General features: G+C 40.5%; 1 protein-coding gene across 10 annotated transcripts in view; it reads right to left on the bottom strand.

Annotated features, from left to right (window-relative positions):
• LOC129763045 (tensin-2) overlaps positions 1-20,656 on the bottom strand; it is a 518,244-nt gene that overhangs the window by 228,974 nt on the left and 268,614 nt on the right. Inside the window, exon 1 of one of the 10 annotated variants that reach the window (XM_055761779.1) lies at positions 4,162-4,230. The exons of the other annotated variants lie outside the window; for them this stretch is intronic. Coding sequence (XP_055617754.1) covers positions 4,162-4,215 — 54 coding nt within the window. The 5' untranslated portion in view covers positions 4,216-4,230. Of the gene's footprint in view, positions 1-4,161; positions 4,231-20,656 lie in introns of those variants that run through there. 10 annotated transcript variants of the gene reach the window in all.

Consider the following 20,656-nt stretch of genomic DNA (forward strand, 5'->3'; position numbering starts at 1 on the left):
GAAATGGTTTGGTGTTATAGTATCCAGTTCGTTGTCTTCTGTTCCGGAGTATGTCAGCGGGCGAGAATTTATTATATGTTCTGCTTCGGCCAATGTCGTCATCAAGATGTCGTCGTTCATTTTACGCCCATCACTCAACGAGACCAGGGCTTCCTTGACTGATCTTACCATCCGCTCCCACACTCCACCCATGTGGGGAGCAGAAGGCGGGTTAAAGTTCCACTTTGTTCTGGCATCAGTGAAGGTGTCGGCACACTCCCTATCAATTCGTTTCAACTGTTCCTTAAGTTCGCGACTGGCTCCCTGAAAATTCGTGCCATTGTCCGTGAATATTTCGATCGGCGATCCACGGCGTCGGATGAATCGTCGGATGGCAAGTATGCACGATTCTGTGCTGAGACTGAAAGCTATTTCGCAGTGTACGGCTCTTACAACTAAACAAGTGAACAATGCCACATACCGCTTTTCAGTACGTCTGCCTACGGTTACATCGATTGGTCCGCAATAATCCAATCCTACGTAGCTGAAAGCTCGAACATATGGTTGCATTCGTTGTATGGGTAACGGTGCCATTCGGGGAATAACAGGTTTACATCTGCGTAATTTACAAACTAAACAGTCGATGATAACTCTTCCAACCACCGCTCGTAGCTTCGGAACGAAGAACGCTTGTCGAATTTCATTGACAACTATTTCCTTCGAAGCGTGTCCATATCGCACATGGAAGTCCTCCACGATCTTCTTGGTTATCACGTGGTCTCTTGGGAGTATTACTGGAAAGCGAGTGCTGCTTGCAGCAAAACTCGCTGCTGCTGTTCTGCCCTCCATCCGTATGATGCAATCTTCGTCTAAAAAGGGCGACATCTTATACAAAGGGCTCGATTTTTCGATACGTATCCATTGATCCGATGCGACGTCCTTATTTCTCTTCAGAATCTTCACTTCGTCCGCAAATTTATCTGCCTGAGCCATTCGCCAAAGCAGATGTTCCGCTTTACACAGTTCTTCTTGCTGGATCGCCACGTGTACAGCCGGAATAATCGCCTTCCGCCCATCATCGATACTGATTGCTTCAATTGGAAGCCCCTTCCATTTTCGTTTGCAATTTGAAATGAAACGGTACACTGTCGCTATTGTCCTCAACAATACTTTCCATTTTGAAATTCGAGTCACATCGATGATTGCTTCCGGTAAGACAATATGATGGAACAAGTAGCACGGCTTCAGTTCATCAGGTACCAACAATTTCGTTTTGGGCTGCTCCGGCCATGATTCCATGGGTTCGTGTAAAAATGGTGGACCTAGAAACCATCGACACTCCGGATCTACTGTTGTTCCAGAACCCCACTTAGTTAAATCGTCGGCGATGTTCATTCTTGATGGGACGTATCTCCATGCAGCGATGTCTGTCGTGTGCAGAATTTCAGCAACTCGGTGTGCCACATACGGTTTGTATTTACGACTATCAGAGCGTATCCATGATAAAACTGTCGTAGAATCCACCCACAAAAACTGTTCTTGAATTGAAACCGGAAGACTTGTCTTGAGAACATTCATCAGTCTTGCCCCAATAACCGCAGCTTGTAGCTCCAATCGAGGTGTTGATGTCAGTTTCAGTGGAGCTACTTTAGCCTTAGATCCAACTAGCGCACATCGAATTTCGTCCCTCACAAGATATCGTAGATAAGCTACACAACCATAAGCGTCTTCGCCTGCATCCGAGAATATATGCAATTGAATTGCTCGTATAGCTTGTTTATATTCAATGAATATAATACAGCGGAGCTCAGATTGCAATATTTCCTTTATCCATATTGTCCGAAGAATGAATGCTGCTTTTGCATTCCGAGTGACCGATTTACGCTCACCTGATTAGCAGTGATATTGAAATATTGTACCTCGGTCACGGAAACACGATGGGAAAATGTATTTTCTTTCAATTTTCGTTAATTTTAATCATAACCGTCAAGTTTGGTCCTAATGATCGGGTTAAACATATTTCATATATATATTAAATCTACTAATGCCACCTTACTAGACAACTAACTAATGTGTAATAAAGTGTAATGTGTCAATCTTCATTATTCTCATCTTATGTTTCCTAGATGACTGCGGGCCGCAGGTTGATTATGGCTGATCTAGAGTACAGAGTCTTTCAGATTAAACGCTCACGTAAAAAAATCGAACAGTTCCTTGTAAAGTATCCGCTCCGTCAATGGTAACACTGCATTCCCCACTCCGGGACGGTAAATTCAGTCCGATCCGATGGTTTTTAGTGTCAAGATGTACAATTTAAAAGAACGTGTATTTTTAGTGAAATCGTACTACTCGAGCAACCGAAGCCTTAATGAAACTTTGTCTTCCTATGGTAAGAATTTTAACATTTCTCGTCGTGGATTACTTTCTCTGGAGTACGTGAAGGACCGTTGCTATGTTAATAGGCCGCAAAATTTGGAGGAACTTAAAGAAGAAATAACTCGGATTCTCAAAAGTATCGAAGTCGTAATGTTAGAGTTGTGCATGAAGAATTTTGTTCGCCGTTTTAAAACGCATTATCGAAAAAAGGGGTGGTCACATCGAAAATGTCCTAAAATAAGCTTTATAGTGGTTTTTTAAAAATAAAAATCGGTTCACTTTTGTAGAAGTTATAAAAATTTGTTACGTGAGCGTCTAATCTGAAATACCCTGTACATATATGATTACATCACGGAAATAAAAAACTTTTTTGTCTCCAAACCTAGCTTTCTGTTTTGTTCCTGCACCACATGTTGATTTATGAGATCTGCTCTCTCGGTATGCAATCAACTGCGCGACTGGTTCGATGCGGGTTAGTCATGCAAAAATCTTACCATTTTCCGTGTTTATTGTCGCCTCCAGCGAGAATCATATATCATTCGAACTTGCCATGCAAATCGACACTGCTGTCCGAGATCATGCAGACCGGGAGGGGCAGCGTATACCGGCCTTAACGGCTTCATTTGTCAGTAATCGAGAACCCCGCGTGCGGTAGACTGTTTTATTGCACGCGAGTTCTGCAGAAAGCGATTAGATAAAGTCCCAATCTCATATGAATACTGCAGATTGGCCCTTGTTTGCCCTCTGGAACCATTTGCCTTCCACGAGATTATGATGATGTTGTAAATAGTTGCATCGTCGTCTTCGTTGTTGGTCGTGTCCTGATGATGAAGTCTGCTTCGCTATGTCGGGTTTCGAGTGGCGCTCCACTTCACGTTTCTTCTCATTTGTTTTTGGGTGACGATGGTGGGGTTGGCGGGAGCCAGAACTCTAGCTTTCGTTGGGGGAGAAGAGACGCCGCGCTGAGGGGTAATAAATTAATCACTCTCCAAGTGAGTCAGTCGCGGCGCGGTGTGACTTGAAAGGTATCCCCTTGCATCTCGTCATATCTTTCCGGAGTCGGAGTTACAAGGTGGAGCATGGTTTTGTCATTCTACATGAACCATCTTGTGATGAGTTGAGCCGATGTGGCCGTTGAGCGCGGCCTATGAGCTGTCGTGCGGCGGCGCCACTGCGATAAATCAAACCTCAAATTCTGATGGTGTACGACAGCGATAGTTTGTGTAGCCAACCCGCGGTTAAACTGGACTAGCCGGTCGGGATAGTGGGTTTGCTGAGATGATTTGCGGATAAAAATGAGGATTGTAAAGTTTTCCACCCTTTCAACAACCGGTTTACCAGTGGGGGGCAATCGATCAAAACGCAATATGTTGTTTCCTCCGAAACTGAAACTTCCTGAGCCCGAGCCCGGCAAACTCATTAGTCAGCACGCGTGATCGTAAAACCCTTCGGGGAATGAGCCGGGAGTTAACAAGACCATAAATCTGACCCGCAGCAATGCTCGCTCATCGAAGCTCGGAAATGTTCGACTAGCTGCAAGCGATTAATAACAATAAAACCTGGGTGAAAGAGACATATTTGTACAATATTTGATTGAGAGACCGGCGGAGGATCGGGGAGCGCTGAAACGCGTGTTGAAAATATGTTGTCTCGTGTCTTGGTTAGTTATATTCTCTAACTTCTTCCGTTGGATCGCGTGCCCTCGGAGAAGACGATCAACAAATCACAAATCGTGCCCTCTCTGCCCTCGTCACTCGAGATACAAGATGTGCTAAAACTATTAAAAATAATTTATGGAACAATTACCACCGGGTTCGGATGAAGATGATTTCCTTCGGCCCGTAGCTGTGGGACTTGCATGTAAGCATGGCGATTAGTGACTGCACTCAACGGAGATACGCTTGCAAGTGAGAGTGATTAATACCGGACGGTTGGTGCCTGGCATCGAACGATCAAGCGTTGATAATCCGGCTCTTACCTGTGAAAAAAAACAACAAAGAAAAATACTATTAATAACAATACAAACAGACTTTCGATGTGCAATCGATTAAAAGCAAATATTGACTCGGGTGATTAATTCATCCACCATTGTTGACCTGCGGTGAAAAGCCACAGCTTGACACACTGTCAGCTTCGATCGAACTCTAAGCGATTGCTATCGCGAGCTCCCCAGCAGGAGCAGTAGCTAGCGTGGTTTGACCCCGAACGTGAGTGACCCGCAACGAACGACACCCCCTCCGATTTGTCAATGTTCAAATGCTTACCCAATGCTACTTCGAGGTGAGATTGAGTCACGCATTCGTGTGCGGGGTCACGCGTGCTTTTGGGAGGCGTGTGGGGAAAGTCCATAAATAGCGATCTTTATGAACTACGAGGGATCCCCGATCGTGTCAGGCTAATCCCAAACATAATTATTTTGAATGAGAAATGACTCGCACTCCGGTCCGGTCTCTCGATCGTTTGCTAAACAAGATTGATCTTTTATTGCACACGTATTAATTCCTTATAAGCAAATGCCCAATAACATCGGGCCACAGGTCCGATCAGATTCTGCGCCAATCGGACTCGGGCGATCTGCTCTTCACCCAGGGTGGATTTGCGAGGCTCGCGGATTCGCTAGTGCACACGCACACCAAAATCGCAAAGTCTCAAACGCGACACGACAAACTAGGAATGCTGAATCGTGCCGAAAGTATGTCATTATCTACCAAATTCGGAGAGTGGTACCGCACCACCAATGTCGGCCAATTGCTCAGCACAATTATCATTCCCATCGGCACTTCCAACATCTGCCGAAGTTTGTCACCCACGGCCCACTTAATTCGCAAACAGCCAAATTCCAGTTGGTTTTCGGCGCAAAAATCACATTTGAATGTAAATGGATACATCTCGCAAAAAAACAAATCAAACACCTGTTTCGAATAGTAAACACTAAAGCCGAGCTGACATCATCCCATAAGCAAACTCCTAAACGTTTATTGTTCCGTTTGTCAGCGCTAATTTATTGCACTTGCACGAACTTTGGGTACCAACGAACGTGTGGTTTTTTTGTTGGCCGTGAGCCTTAGCGTTGGTGAGCTGATGACCATTTTTTAGCTTCCAGGAGAAATGTTTATTTGCTCAATAGTTTGGCATTGTGTGGAGTCTATATTACCTTTATTCTTCTATTGACGAAATCATGAACATAATTTCTACCATCATTGATGGCAATTAAATACAATCTGTTAACGGATTTTCTTGGATTGTTTGTCTGAAACTAAATTTTCCTTATTGTAGCAAAAAAGACTTTTGAGAGACAAACATTCCAACCCGTTACTCTGAAGAACTTTGTGGAAGGTCATTTTTTGTGTAGAAGATAAATAACGGTTTCTAGGCTAGATGGACTATGGATTATTTCTTCTGCGTTATAATATACGGTGACACGCAACGAAAAAAAATCCACTTGAACCATAATCATATCATGAGACTTAAATGAACGATGTTTATCAGATGAGGCTATGTTTTTGTATAATAACAGTTAAAAAGAAAACACGAAAACCCCGATTTCCTTCACTCCCCCCTTGGGTGATTTTTCGATTTTCAAAAAGCTCAAACCTTGACCGCTTTGCGCTACTCTGCCTCTCCGATTGAGCTGATATTTAGCATAGGGTGTTTTTTCGAGGTGGTGAACATTTTGTGTAGGGTAACTTTTTGAAATTTTAGGTTCGATTTTTTCCCATACATTAATTGGCACCCCGATTTTCGGTGATCTTTCGTTTTTCAAAAAAAAAAAAAATCTAATTTTAACGTCTGCAACACTAATAAATGAAGTTCGAATGAGCTAATATTTTGCATAGGGTATATGGTGAAGATTTTTTATGGGGTAATTTTCTGCAATTAGAGATGACCATTATCATTGACCCGATAGTATACACACGGAGATTGGAACAACAATGTAGTCAATTTATTCTTAAATCATAGCTTATGAAGCAAATTAGTGAAATGTTTCCATAAAGCCTGTTTCAGCTAGATTTTTGTCACATAAAGTACGACATTTATCAGCATAGAAATAACGTACAAAAAAGAGAAGGATGTCATTTTGCAAGTTTTTCGATGAACTTTAGGGGAAAAACATGCAATTTATTCGTCACCTGTTCGGATGAATTTTCGAACTTTTCGTGTGATATCGTGTGATTCTTCTGTACAGTATTGTTGGTAACCGTATTTGCTATCTTGCTCCACCACATTTCCATTTGAGCTGTTTTTTATGGGTCTGCCACATTTCTTCAGTTTGTCTTTGATAATTGCCCAATATCTCTGGACGGGACGAAAATCCGGATTATTTGGTGGATTGATAGTCCTGTTGGGATGTTTGCTGACATGATACGACCTCACGTATATAAATTCTCCAAACTGTACGCCATGAGCTTTTTCGCCAAATCTTGCAAGGAGAGCCCTGGATTGTTGTGGACTGCTCAAATCACCTTTGCTCGTAGATTTCGGTCATATGTGCCACCTTTACGCTTGATTGGTTTCGCCCGATCCAACGTAAGAGTCTCCCGGTAACGGTTGAGTACGGTATTTACAGTCGATTTTGGAAATTCCAAGAATTGTGCGATCTTTCCTCCTGACCGCGTCGGGTTCTCGGCGTGATAGTGCAGAATTTTTTCCCGTCTTTCGCGTTCCATCGCCGATAACTTTTGAATGTTCGTGTTACACAACCATTCAATCTTGATGAAATTTTAATTTTTTTTTACAGAATAAACAAACCATCCGGATCAAAACACTGTCAATAGTTTCTTGATGTGACAACTAGGGGCGCTGCAGTGAATAAAAATAAGCGATCAAATTCTAACTGAAACACACTTTAAAATATCATAACAAAAAAACGATGTGATGATGCAAACTTAAGATCTTTAGTATGAGATGTGACTACCATGACCCTCATTCTCTTTCTGAAGACGTTTGGGTATGCATCCATCAAAAATTCTTATGCGTTATTCGTCTTCCAGGCTCTCGATAATGCAGTGAAGTACGTGTCCTTGTCCGTTACGCCAGTTTTATCCACCTTATTGTCCAGAATGCCCCAGAGAGGGTTCAAATCTGGACTTTTAGCAGGCCAGAGGCAGAACTTTCATCCGCTTAGACTTGAAAAAAGCCATAGTTTTTCTGACAGTTTTTGCAACGGATTTTCGAAGATTATCATTGATGGTGTGGGTGTAGCCGTTATTATGCCATTGATTTGAATAAAGTTTCCTACTTCAGCGCAGGAAAAGCAGTCCCAGACCATGATGAAAAGCTGAGATGAAACCGATATCCGGTAACTATCCTGTATCCAGCCTATCTGGCCAATATTTGTTATTCGGCCAGATACCAGATTTTAGAAAAAATCAATAATTTCTCATGGACACATAATAAAGCATAAAAAAAAGGCTAATTAACATTATTTATACAAATTGATCTGATTGATGAGTTTTGATGGATTGGATGTGAAACATACTAATGTGTTGTATTTTTTTTTTGATTTTTCGTATTCAACCGAAATATCCTTCAAATTATTGTATCATTTTAATTTGACTGGAGACAAACACAACAATAGGGGGTCTCCGTAGCCACATTGGTTGCGCGTTCGCTATACTCTTACGCCTAAATGGCTACTGTGTGAATGTACCATATGTCATGGTATAGAAGGAATACTGACGAATGACAACTGTGTAATGTGCTAATTATAGATATGATAACCATGTGACATGTACACGATTAAAATTCGGCTCTGTTACATCTAAAATGCTAATGAGCCTTAAATAAATAAATGGGATAAAAAAAAACACAACAATATATAGACGATTCGAATCTTATCAGCCGTTTTCTTGTTATGATCTGTTATACGTACGTGATAATCTCTAGCTCTAGCAATCCTAACCAATAGGGGGTGATGTTTAGAGTTTGATGACCACCAAACGTAAGGAACGTGATTGCGGTCAATTCGAAATGTTTTCGAATATCAGTCGATTTCGTTAGTGACTTCGTTGATACTTTCCCAAAAGGTGTCATAAGCTTCGCGTTTGAGGTTCAATTCAGTTTCGTCTTTTTTGTTTCGTTTCATTTAATTTGTGATGAAGTGAGTGTACACTCTCTCGGATTATCATCCCTGAATACAGTTACAAGTTTTTTAATCTTGAATGAAAATAGTTGATTGATGTTCTTTGCTTATTTGAAATCGTAGTACTTACACTTACTCGACTAATATTGAAATTATTTAAATATATCAAGAAAAATTTCATCATTGGAATAAAACAAATAGGAGGTTGTATCCAAGACAAGACTTAGGACGTAGGACTACGCATTCGTTTTATTTAGTTTGCTTATCATTTGGGATATCTATAAATATTAGGGTGGCAGAAAAAAATCTTCTTCTTCTTCTTGGATGGCACTAACGTCAATGTCATGTGAAATTTCAAAAACCGAACATGTAAATTTTGTTTATTGGCCCAAAAAATGACCTGTGCAAAGTTTCAGCTCAATCGGACAAGATTTAGGGGTGCCTCAAAGCGCCCAAAATTTTGATTTTTTGATCCTCAAAAATCTTCCGATGGGGTAGTAAAGGAATTTGGAAAATCGAGATTTTTTTCCGATTCCAAATGACTTAAAAATGCATGAAACATCGAGATCTAGTGTCAAAAAGTAGGTGGGGCTACCTTCATTACAACGGGTCAAATTACCACTTCGTCATCTTGCCTCTCTCGCCAACTTGCCTCCCTCACCCCTACACGGTAACACACATATGCATCGATTAAAATGGCAATATTTTCAAGTTGATGTTGCTTCGATGACCGCCAAACGGGAAGTGAAAATTCCTCTTCTTCTTCTTCGTCTTTTGAATTAATGTTATTAAAGTAAAACCCCAGACTTTAAAGTTCATTCGTCTCTAGCCCTGAGAAGAGCCCTTGTGAAGAAAACTACTTCAAACTTTTTCTCGACCACGAGAAGACACTTCATTCTCGTTCGACGCTCGTCAGCAAACCGTGTCTGCTTTCGAGATCACCTAACGAAACTCTGTTAAAATTCTCCTCAGAGGATATGCAATATTTATACGCTAGCGATAGCGTACTCACTGGAGTTTACGTCGCAAATATTCCCATTTCGTTTACCGCTTCGTTGTTTCTATTCTCGCAGCTGCATAAGTTGCCCGTTATAGACATCACGGTTCGGGAAGCACAAAAGTGGGAATGCTTCCAATTTTCATTTGAAAACTGTACATGTTAGTATTTTTCATTTTATACGTTTTAAATTACATCGAACCCACTGTGACCCGTCAAATGCCAAAATATCAATCCAAACACGCGAGTGTCGCGAAACCTCTTGAACGAGGTATCAAATCCTTTTTCGGTGCGCTTGTGCCCTGGATTGTTCACTATCTCTAGGATTCGAATTGAGGTAGGTTCAAACAATAAATTAATAGAAATAGTCTTCTTAAAACATGTGTGCTGTTGGGGTAAGACCGTCACCCTTTGAGTGGGGTAAACCCGGAATGATTTGTGGTTTGTTGAGGGTTATTGAGACATTCTTTCAATCTATTTCAGATGCCTCGCAGCTACCGAATAAAATCGAACCGAGGGAGTTTGTCCCAGGAGGACCTCACCCTTGCAAAAGAGGCTATCGCTGGTAGAGTTTCTGTCAAACGTGCCTTCAAGACTTTAGGAATTCCCTGGTCTACATTACAGGATCACCCTCAGGATACCCAGAAGGTGATGAGCTCGAAACTAGGCCCAAGAGAGACCATATTTAAGGCGGGGCAGGAAGCGGAGCTCACGCGGAACCTAGTTGACTTTGAAGGCGAAACGAAACTGATCTTTACGCACTTTTATATCTTCTTCCATATAAATAAAAATGAATCGCCAAATGTGTTGGTAAGCGCAAAACTCGAGAAAGAATTAGTCTGATTTGAGCTGTCTTCATTTTTTTATATTTTCTGTATCAAACATATATTTCATACAACGGAGAAACATGTTATTTGCAAGTGGTTGAAAAATCTTGAACGAGAATGTGTCTGAAAATAGTTTCATGTTATAATGACGAGTTTTGGTTGAAGTACCAGGAAATTTATATTAAAAGGAAATTGAAAAGGGTCTATTCAGCCATTCCATGTCAAACCGATATAGTGATTCTGTGATTTTTCGAACCCCCACTAAAACGGAAATGGTCACCCTAACGAAAAAAATAAAAAATGCAGGTCTAATTGTTTGCGATAAAAACAAATCTACCACTGTTCTGAACCACTAAATCGGTTTGACATGGAATGGCTGTATTAGAAGACCAATCAATGAATAGTTCTGCGATTGGACCCATAATCGTTCGCTTAGTAAGAAAGCTTGAATGTTTGAAAGTATTGGTAACAAAAAATTCATTTTGGGTGAGACGAAGTTTGCCGGGTCAGCTTGTGACTATATATTTTTTAGCCATTACTGAAACAAATTCTTGATCAAATAAAACCTACTCCCAAATCCAATTTCCATTCAGATATAAAACTCTACAGAAAACCAACTAATTCGATTACAATTCCATTTTGAAGTCTTTTGTTTTCCAGTAGATGACTTTCGTAATCATAGTGTATGATGTATTGTTCTGCTTTCTGTCAGATTGAATCCCATCCATCCTAAGTTTGCCATTGAGTGTCACCCCTGTGGCTGATGTCAGCGACAATGTAGAATATGAAACGTGTGAATTCGCAAAATCTAATGAAAAAACAAGGCTTGTCGTCATTCGAATTGATCGGAAACCCGACATGGAAAACCGTACAATTGTATTCAATGTGAACTCATCGTCCTCTGTGTCCGATATCTACCCGACTTTCAATTAGCTTGTACTGTTTATGCCGGCCCCATCGCACTAACCTACTTCCATCCCGGTTCAATTGGTTAAAAATTTGTAAATAAACACACAACACAACATACTTTTTTTTAAATTTATTACCTTACGATCAGCGGATAACCTCGTGCGTGTATATGCACGCGATGTTTCGAAACGTACACGAACCGGGAAACTTTAAACAAAGATATTTTCTGCTTCCCAGAAAAAAAATCGTTCGAATTTTCACACTTCTTCCCCTGTACTGTTTACATTCAGGCCGCATCCCACCCCGGATGTGTCATCCATTGGCTCAGATCGGATGCTGGAGCTGGGACGTGGTCTCCAGTCGTCAATTGGTTCTGTGTGTAGCTGTTGATTAGTTTTAGAGCCGTATAAGCTCGGCATGATTGCTGTGCCGTTTAGCTTCCTTGGTTTCAAGATACGTGCCGATATCAGGAATGTTTTGGATTTGTATGGGAAATGAGAGGAGATGAATGGGAGGTAAACATACGATGGATACCGCCATTAGACCGCCATCAGATCATTCCATCTAGATTGTTTGCATGTGCCCTCGAAAGGGACAAATTTTCGGAATGGCCGTTGGGTCACTTGTACAGAAAATGTTTGGTCAGAACGAAATTCAGCTACATTTCTAATGTACGTCTGTTCCGTTAGAAAACCGTTTTGTATTCGGTTGATAAACAAAACAGCCTTCTAAGGGCATTAATGCGTTCCAATGGGTTTTTACATGGTAAATTATTTTATCCCCACACCCTTTGCTGTCATGACAGAAACGGGACGATCAAGGTAATGTTACCTTCAGAAGAAAAAAAAGAGAGGAATAGAGAGAGACCGACTGAGGTCATCCCGTGACTTTGCGAAGCTCGGAAAGGCCTTCACGCTGCTCACGAAATCTTCTGTGGTCTTTCTTCCGCCAATAGTCCACCTGGTGAGGTCGCGCTTTGTGGGTGTCCAGTGGGAGTAGGGAGACGCAAAAGTGCCTTTCTTTTCCAGTCCCTCCTCCTACTTCGACTCCACTCAATCGATTCCGTTTGGCCACTGGAAAGGCCATTAGATGCATCCTACCGTCCGACTGGAGGGACGGCAAAAACGTGTTCGCTGTTTCACCTAGTCTCGTTTTCCCGCACTTCAGCCAACGACGACGACGACGACCTCGAGGGGAATGCAGGGAATTAGCGGGCGCTGCCTAATATGGCAAATAAAAGCTCCCCAGCGAAGAGAAACCCGGTGAGCAACCGAACGGAACGGAACCTATTGGAATAATTTAATCGAATAAGGAAGTTGTGATCGGGTTCGCTTGTGAATGCGTCTCATTTCGGAGTTGTAATCCGGTAGGGATTGGAAGTTGCCACTTAATGAACTCTCCCGCCGATTTCTCTCGTTCGCGCGTTGGAAAGTTGGCTCCGTGGGTTTTTGACCTTGAATGTGATTAATAAGCTCGCCGGATTCGGCGGAAAAACAAACTTTTAGCGGACGAATCGGCAGTAACCGCGTAGCCTTCTTCCGTCGTCATCGTTGGCCCCATTATTACCGAACACGGTCATCCACGGAATGACTTTCAAAATTGAGACAAATGATGCCCCCTTCCTTCTCCAGCTGCTGCCGACCGATTGTAACAATTGTCGCATCGAAGAGAGCTACGCAATTTTGAGTTAACAATTTCTCCAGTTAATACCCGTCTCAAGTGCGGTCAGAAGCGGGGGGAGCGCGGTAAGATTTACTACATTTGCATGCATGACTGAGCGAAACTTTTGAGCTGAACGACGGCGTCGGAGGTGGGTGGGTACTAGGGCAGAGCGAAGAAATTTATGGCAATCATATTTCGCCTTATTCCGGGCGGGGTGAATGGTCGCAAAAAAAACGTCGAAAGGCTGGGGCAGGTTTGAGACTTCGTTTCTCAGCGCGCTCTCCGGTTGATAGGTTGTAAATTTGTAGCAATTTTGCAAATTTGTTAATTGTTTTACCGCTGACTTGGAGATTGGGGGTGATTTAGTTGGCCGCTTGTGCTGGGAAGATGTGCGTTCAGGAATGGTGATGCAACTCAGCGACTGGTAAAAGTCAAAGAGGACAACTGTACGTATTGCTAATTTTACGCGGTGACGATATTGTTGACAATGTGTTTCTCCGATGTGCGATTATTTCTATTGATATCTCTAACAGTGTTGTCATATTTCCATCTGTACCAGAGGGGCTAAAAAATTTTCTCATCTGTACTTTTTCTTCGAAAAATATGCGAAAATAGCCGTTTTAGAAGCTTATTTTTGTCCTGATTATATTCAAACAAAAAATCGCTCGACAGTTGCCGAAGAGTGAGGCATCGTGAGAAAGTTACAAACAATACATCGAAGCACCGAAAATGCGATTGATCCGTCAATTCTTTTTACGCATCCAACTCTTGTCCACCAATTTTGCATATGCTCGTTCTCTGAAACAGTGATTTCCTTACGGTTTAATTTCACCTTTAGGGTACGGAATTCATTCTCCAGATCTTGTATATTTATTTTGTAGAACCCTGGAAATGGCTCTAACACAACTCTAATGCTTGTCATTTTGGAAAAGTTTCTGGGATTTAACATTGCTTAACTATTGGGCTTATGTTCCAAAATCTCCTGTATTACCTCGAATTCGTTAGTCTCAAATTTGTTAGTTAGTTAGGCGTATCCAAAAGTCGAATCTTCCATCATCACGGTCGCCCCACCCGACGCGAGTCCATTCAGACGATCCTTGTAAGGAATACTGTCTTTAAGAAACTAATCAATTATTGCATTGTAAATGCTTCTATGATCTGCAGCACCAAGCGATACTGCGGCGTGAAAGTTGTCGTATACTTTTATGTTGCTTTGTTCAAATGTAAGAAATTTAACACGCGGAAAAAATCTGTACTTTTTGACGAAAATCTGTACCCTGTACCGTACAGAATCTGTACCAAAAATAACGAAAAAATCTGATAAATCTGTACGTGTGGCAACAATGATCATTAAGACAACAATTTCTTCTGGTTCTGGTTGATTAGGCCATTGATCAGGCTATCTTGTCTTGAACCGCCTATCTTCTTCGAATTGTTCAGTTCAATCATGCTAGTGGTACCTTATTTTCAATTGTCATTCCTTTATGTTCTTATTTTGCATTATTTTCATTTGCATTTTTGCGTGGCAAATGACGTGAGATAGCCTATTTAATACCTGATCACCTTAGTGACAAACTTTAGAAACATCATTCGCCTGCGAGAGCACCGTGACTTCAGCCATCTCACGACATTCACCGCGCGGAGTAAAGGGGATTGCTCACTTCAGCACAGCGAACTAACTTGAACTTACTCGTGAACGAAAAAAATCGAGCACCGAAAGTTGATTTTTGTGATGCATAATTAGCGTTTTTTAAATCGTTTATTTTCACAGGCTTAGTTACATAAGTTTAAAGGAGTCAAACTTCTTTCTGTGTTGTTACAAGTATATATACACATTTTTCCTTAATTCTAATGCTAATAATGTAGAAAACCGATTACTAGCGGTCTACTCGAGTTTAGAAGGGCGACATATTTTCTTCAGGAAAAGGAAGGGATATAAGGATATGTTGACAATGTTCACACTCACACTCATCACGATCAATTTTTAAACCTATCTTATATCTTACTAGCTGACCCGGCAAACTTCGTCCCGCCTAAAATTTGTTCTTGGTTATCAATACCTTCAAACATTCACGTTTTCTTACTAAGCGCAAGTTCATGAGTCCAATCGCAGAACTGCTCATTGATTGATCTTCTAATCGACCTCGTTGAATTTACCTTTTACTATAAAATTCCTAGTATTTCTACCAAAACTCATCATTATAATATCAGATTATTTTCAGACACAATTCTCGTTCAAGACTTTTGAACCACTTGCAAATAACATGTTACATGGAACAAATGTTTTATACAGAAAATATGATAGAATAAAGACAGCCCTAAATCGGACAATTCCTTCCTCGAGTTCTGCTCTTATCAACACATTCGGTGATACTTTTTTATTGGTATAGATAGAAGAAGATATAGGAGTGCGTTTCATCACATTAAAATCCATTTCAAGTTCAGTCGTTTTGGCGGCGAAACTGCGTGAAGAGCCAAAAGTCATTTACCGACTGACTATGGATATAGTCAGTCGGTTAGTCAGCCGACTATCCTCAGTTGACTATGACTATGTCGCGCCCTGATACAATCACACACGAAGATCGATGACTTTTAGGACCTTCCTCTAGCCCGAAGAGAGTTTTCGAAATTCGATCTGGCAACAAGAAACACCTCGCACGACCAAACAATTACTTCGATTGCGTGGTAACCTTTGCCACAAACACAGATATTGATATCGGTAAGATTAAAACGAAAGAGTAGCGCGTCTAACGAACAGTAATTGGACATGAGTCGGGAGAAGGTGCGAATAAAGTCCAGACTTTTGAATCATGGTTTGAGGCTAACCTTAGGGATTATCGAGTGAAGCCACCGGCCCAGTTCATCTTCGTTCAGCCCTTTCATTACCCGGAATTGAGCAATGTGAAGGGTCCCACACAAAAGTGATGACATAACAGCGCCTGGATAAAGCACTCCAAATTTCTCGTATTCTTTCAAGGAAGTACGGCGAGTGCTTTTCTGGCCTCCTGAACGAATAGCTTCGACAGAGGTAAGACTATCCGTTACAATGTAATATTGCTCAACGGGCCGTTAGGCGAGGCTGTCCAGAGCCCAGTGAATCGCTGCCAATAAAGGAATACAGGTCGGACTCGATTATATAGAGTCGACCATTTTTTTTCAACAATTATCTTCAAATCCCATACATAATCGAATCTCAAGAAAACAATTTCTTGATTAATGTATGAATGTCAAACATTAATAGAAAAATAGCTTTTTTTGTGATTCGATTATGTATTGGATTCAAAAATTAACGTTGAAAGTCAAATTGCGATTATATATAATCGAGTCCGACCTGTATAACAGTTCGGCTGAAAAGTTCATAAGGTTGACGTCTTGATGGCGCCAACATCTTTCAATGGATACGTGTCAAAATTTGACAATGGCAATCGGTCGATTGGTACGTGAGTTCCAGCATTGAGAGTGAAGCAACTTTTGTTATTGTGAAAAAATTGGAAAAATCCGAAAAATTCGTGTATTGATAAAGCGTTGCTTTTTGACTCTGCTGGAGCAGAATCCGGATAACGTTTGTCAAGCCATGCTTTAGTTTGCCCTGTATTTTTTTCTATCAAATAAATTTTGCTCGATAAGCTCAAAATTTCCGATCACCAATGGGTTCATAACCTTACACCGGATGAGGAACCAAAGAGATAATAAATTGAAGCGATCTATTAGTGGGAGTACGCCTGCCAAGACCTTGAGGCTCATGGTGTGCGTTGATGGCACTCGGTCCCTAGTCCAATGGCCCAGGTTGAAAATTTGATCAAAGTACCTTGTAAGGGTTTTTGCAGGTCGGATTCGTTTGATCCTACGACAGACACTACTCCATCATCTGCAAGTTGTCTTACGTTGCAATTTTGTGTGAGGCAATTGTCAATGTCGCTTACATAGAAATTGTACAAAAGGGGGCTTGAACATGAGCCCTGAGGGACGCCCATGCAAGAGACCCGACTCACTGCCGAATCTCCGTGAGAAAAATTCAAATGTTTCTCACAAAGCAAGTTATATAACATGTTATTCAATAAAGGCAGCAGATCCTGAGAGTGTAATTCGTCTGACAGGACCTCTATTGAAACTGAATCAAATGCCCCCTTTATGTCCAAGAATACTGAAGCCATTTGTTTCTTTTCGGCGTAAGCCATTTGTTTTTCTGAAGAAAGCAATGCAAGACAATCATTCGTCCCCTTGCCCCTGCGGAACCCATATTGTGTATCTGAGAGTAGGCCAATCGTTTCAACCCATCTATCAAGGCGAAACAAGATCATTTTCTCCAACAATTTCCGAATATAAGACAGCATTGCTATTGGGCGGTACGAATTGAAGTCGAACGCGGGTTTTCCGGGTTTTTGAATAGCTATAATTCATACTTGTCTCCAATCATCTGGAACAAAATCATGTTCCAGAAACCGATTTGCGGATCGCTCACGAGTTTTGTCGTGTTTCGCGTTCCGTCTATTACGGATGGATCACGAAAAAAAACGTGTTTTCTACAAATCCTTGGTCTGCCAAGAATCTAACAATGCCTACCAATGACTCGCCTTCGTCTCATACACGCCGAAGGAAACGATCTCATTCGTGGAATCCGAACAAATAAGCCGAACAAGTTTGCCCCAAAACGTGCGGTCCTTAATGTGTTAATACTTAATTCGTTTATTTTGGCCCAAAATTGGGGTTATTATTGGCCCAACAAAAAATACCTGTGCAAAATTTCAGCTCAATCGGACATGATTTAAGGGTGCCTCAAAGCGCTCAAAGTTTTGATTTTCCGGCAGCCGGATATTCGGCTCTTTATTCGCGAATATGAAACTGATAGATACTGTACGTTTGCATGGAGCTAATATAGGAATACACTTTTTTCTATTAATATGATGAGATTTCTGTGGATATATTGAAACAGTTTTAATACTGGTCAAGTAAGAGTTAGTAGGGGAACTGGGGGTAAGACCGGCACCACTTGAGTTTCACTAGAAAACTATAATTGACTATGTTTTTTAACACTCTACATGATAGTATTCATTATTTTAAACGTTTAAATCAAATTCAACGCACCGCTGATGTGCAACTGGATGGCTTCAAACCCTTCTCGTTATTCTATAGTTTGTCCCCTGGATTATTAACTATTACTGGGATTCGAGTTGAGTTAAGTTAAGGCGAAGGTGGAAGCTAGCCACAAATGGCTGCCACAATGGCGCTCATTTCTTCCATATCCCTCCCTCACCCTTCGACGGAAAATTAATAATTTTGCGAAACAGTGTGAAGAAAATGATCTTTTTCGCACACTTCCCATCAACCAAACTCTAATCGATTACTCACAAAATATTAAATTTTCATCTGCTGTCGCACTGTATAGTGAAAAACGTTGGAAAACTCGAGCAAGTGCTCTGAAAGTTAAATTTTCATTTTTCCAATATTCGGCAATGGTTTTGTTTGCATTGGTGAAAGCTATTTCTTCGACACTGATGCCAGACAACATCATCGAAACAGCTATAAAAACCACTCAATAAAATGTTATTCCTGAGTCATAGCGTTTCATTGCATGAAAATCAATAGAATACAATTGTGTTGATATCAATACAATTATTATTTTTACGTTTAATGGGTCTATAATGTAAGTTTTAGCAACTTTAACATTGGGTAAGAAAATATTATTGCAGAGCTCGGAGCACTGCTACGGCTGCCTATGCTTTCAAAAACAGTAAACAGAAAAGTATTACATTCAATAAAAATGCCATATCTCCGGAATCAGTAGAGCGATTCGAAAAAAAATATAGCGACATCTAGAATTAGAATATCTCCCATTTGGCGGTTGCCACATTCAAACTGAATCTGCTGGTGTTAAGGCAGTATTCTAGTCTAGAAAGTTGAAAAAAAACAATTTTTTTTTCGAATTCATATGGATACAATCTGCAGGCATATCTCTATCCCATGAACCTCTAAAAAATTATATTTTTACAATTTTTGAAAAATCGGGAAACATAAGAAACAATTTTTTTTTTCAAACGGCTGCCATTTTGTCAAAAAGGATGTTTTTGACTTGTCCGAGGTTCATGCGATAGCGGCATCTTTACCGATTCAGAATCTGTTCGACTTTTTTTTTGTTTCAGACAACCAGAAAAGCTGGAATCGTGAACGCCATAGCACAACTTTTTTTTGAAGCCTCTCACTTCATCAGCTCCTAACTATTCTAGCTATGAATATTTTTTCTTCGTTCAATTTTTGTTTTATTGTTAAAAGATAGATGAACCAATAATGATATAATGGACAGTAAAAATATGCTTTGTTTTATTTTACACTTACTAATTTAAAACTTACGCTCTTGTAGCATTTAGGTTGGTATCACCTACGGCGATTAACCGCAACTGTTGTCGTTTATCATTTGATGGTTTGTCGCATCGAGAGCACCAATTATTGCGGGCGTTTTTTATACTCATTTCGCTTTGAAATGATGCTCTATATAAATTGTACAGGATAATTTTTCCAATTTTCGTCAAAAACTAAATATCGGGCGCGTTACAATTTACTTAAAAGTATTCACGAACTGTATCTGTATCTGTAACTGTCTTCTTCTTGAATGGCGTTAACGTTCCCTGTGGAACTTCTGCCGTCTCAACGTATGCATTAACTAGCGTCATTTATTAATACTTAGTTGAGATTTCTTAAGCCAAATAACACGCCTTGAATGTATTCCGAGGGGCAAGCTCTTGAATACAGTGCAAGTCGAAGGAAATTTCTTTGACGAAAAATGCCCCGGCCAGAACGAGAATCGAACCCGAACACCCGGCATGATAATGTGAGACGCTAACCACTCGGCCACGGGTGCACTGTAACTGTATCGTAACTGTAAAAATAGATAGATTATGTAAAAGGAAAAATTAAACGAAACAAAAACCGACCACGGATAATATAAAAGAGGGAAATAAATGTAGGAAATACCCCATAAATTGGTAACGGTAAAACTTTAGAGAAAGGGACAACAATAAACAGAGAAGGAGAGAACAGACAAGCACGATTACAAAAATGAATCAAAGAGCATTGCGAAAATGGCGTTTTTGGGACAAATTGAGAGAAACGTAAAGAAAGGCTATTTTCGTAGAGTATACATATAAGAGTCATTTGAAAATATATACACATGATTTTAAAATGTCTGCTTTCCCGAAATATTTGCGCTAAATAATCATAGGAGCTGCTACCGCCAGAGATGCCAACCTTCCTGATTTTTCAGGATTTCCCAGACTTTTTAACACGCTCCTTGATATCCTGACGAACACTCAATTTATCCTGATTTTTCTGAAATGATCTTGATTTTCCCTGATTTTTGTACTCTTTACATTATTCGTAATAATTATAGTGGTTTTCATGCCAAAGTTTTCTGTCATGGCAGTTCTCCGGTTCGCACTTGTATATATCTTACATTAGGTTATACTTAACTTTTTTTATTTCTACTCTCAATTGTTTCGTGGCTTCCCAAAACAGTGCAAGAAAATTTCATTAAACCAGATTGCCTGACGAATTTATGAAATTACAACGAGATTAAGTTTGAGGAACAACATTGCTTTATTTTGGATAATGTTTATGTAGATGTATCCCCAGAGTTATTAATGTAGGAAATCGTTTCAGGGTGTAAAATTACTCCAGAGAAAATTTCTGAATCCACAGTCAATATAAAAAGATTTTATATGTGATTTGTTCGTCTGATTCAAAGTAGAAGAAGCTTTAATCATGGGACTATGGTAGATATATCTAAATATCATAAAAATTAGGAAAAACTCAACAAGTCTTCCACTGCTG

The sequence above is a fragment of the Toxorhynchites rutilus genome, chromosome 1, assembly GCF_029784135.1.
Source record: "Toxorhynchites rutilus septentrionalis strain SRP chromosome 1, ASM2978413v1, whole genome shotgun sequence".
Lineage (NCBI taxonomy): Eukaryota > Metazoa > Arthropoda > Insecta > Diptera > Culicidae > Toxorhynchites > Toxorhynchites rutilus.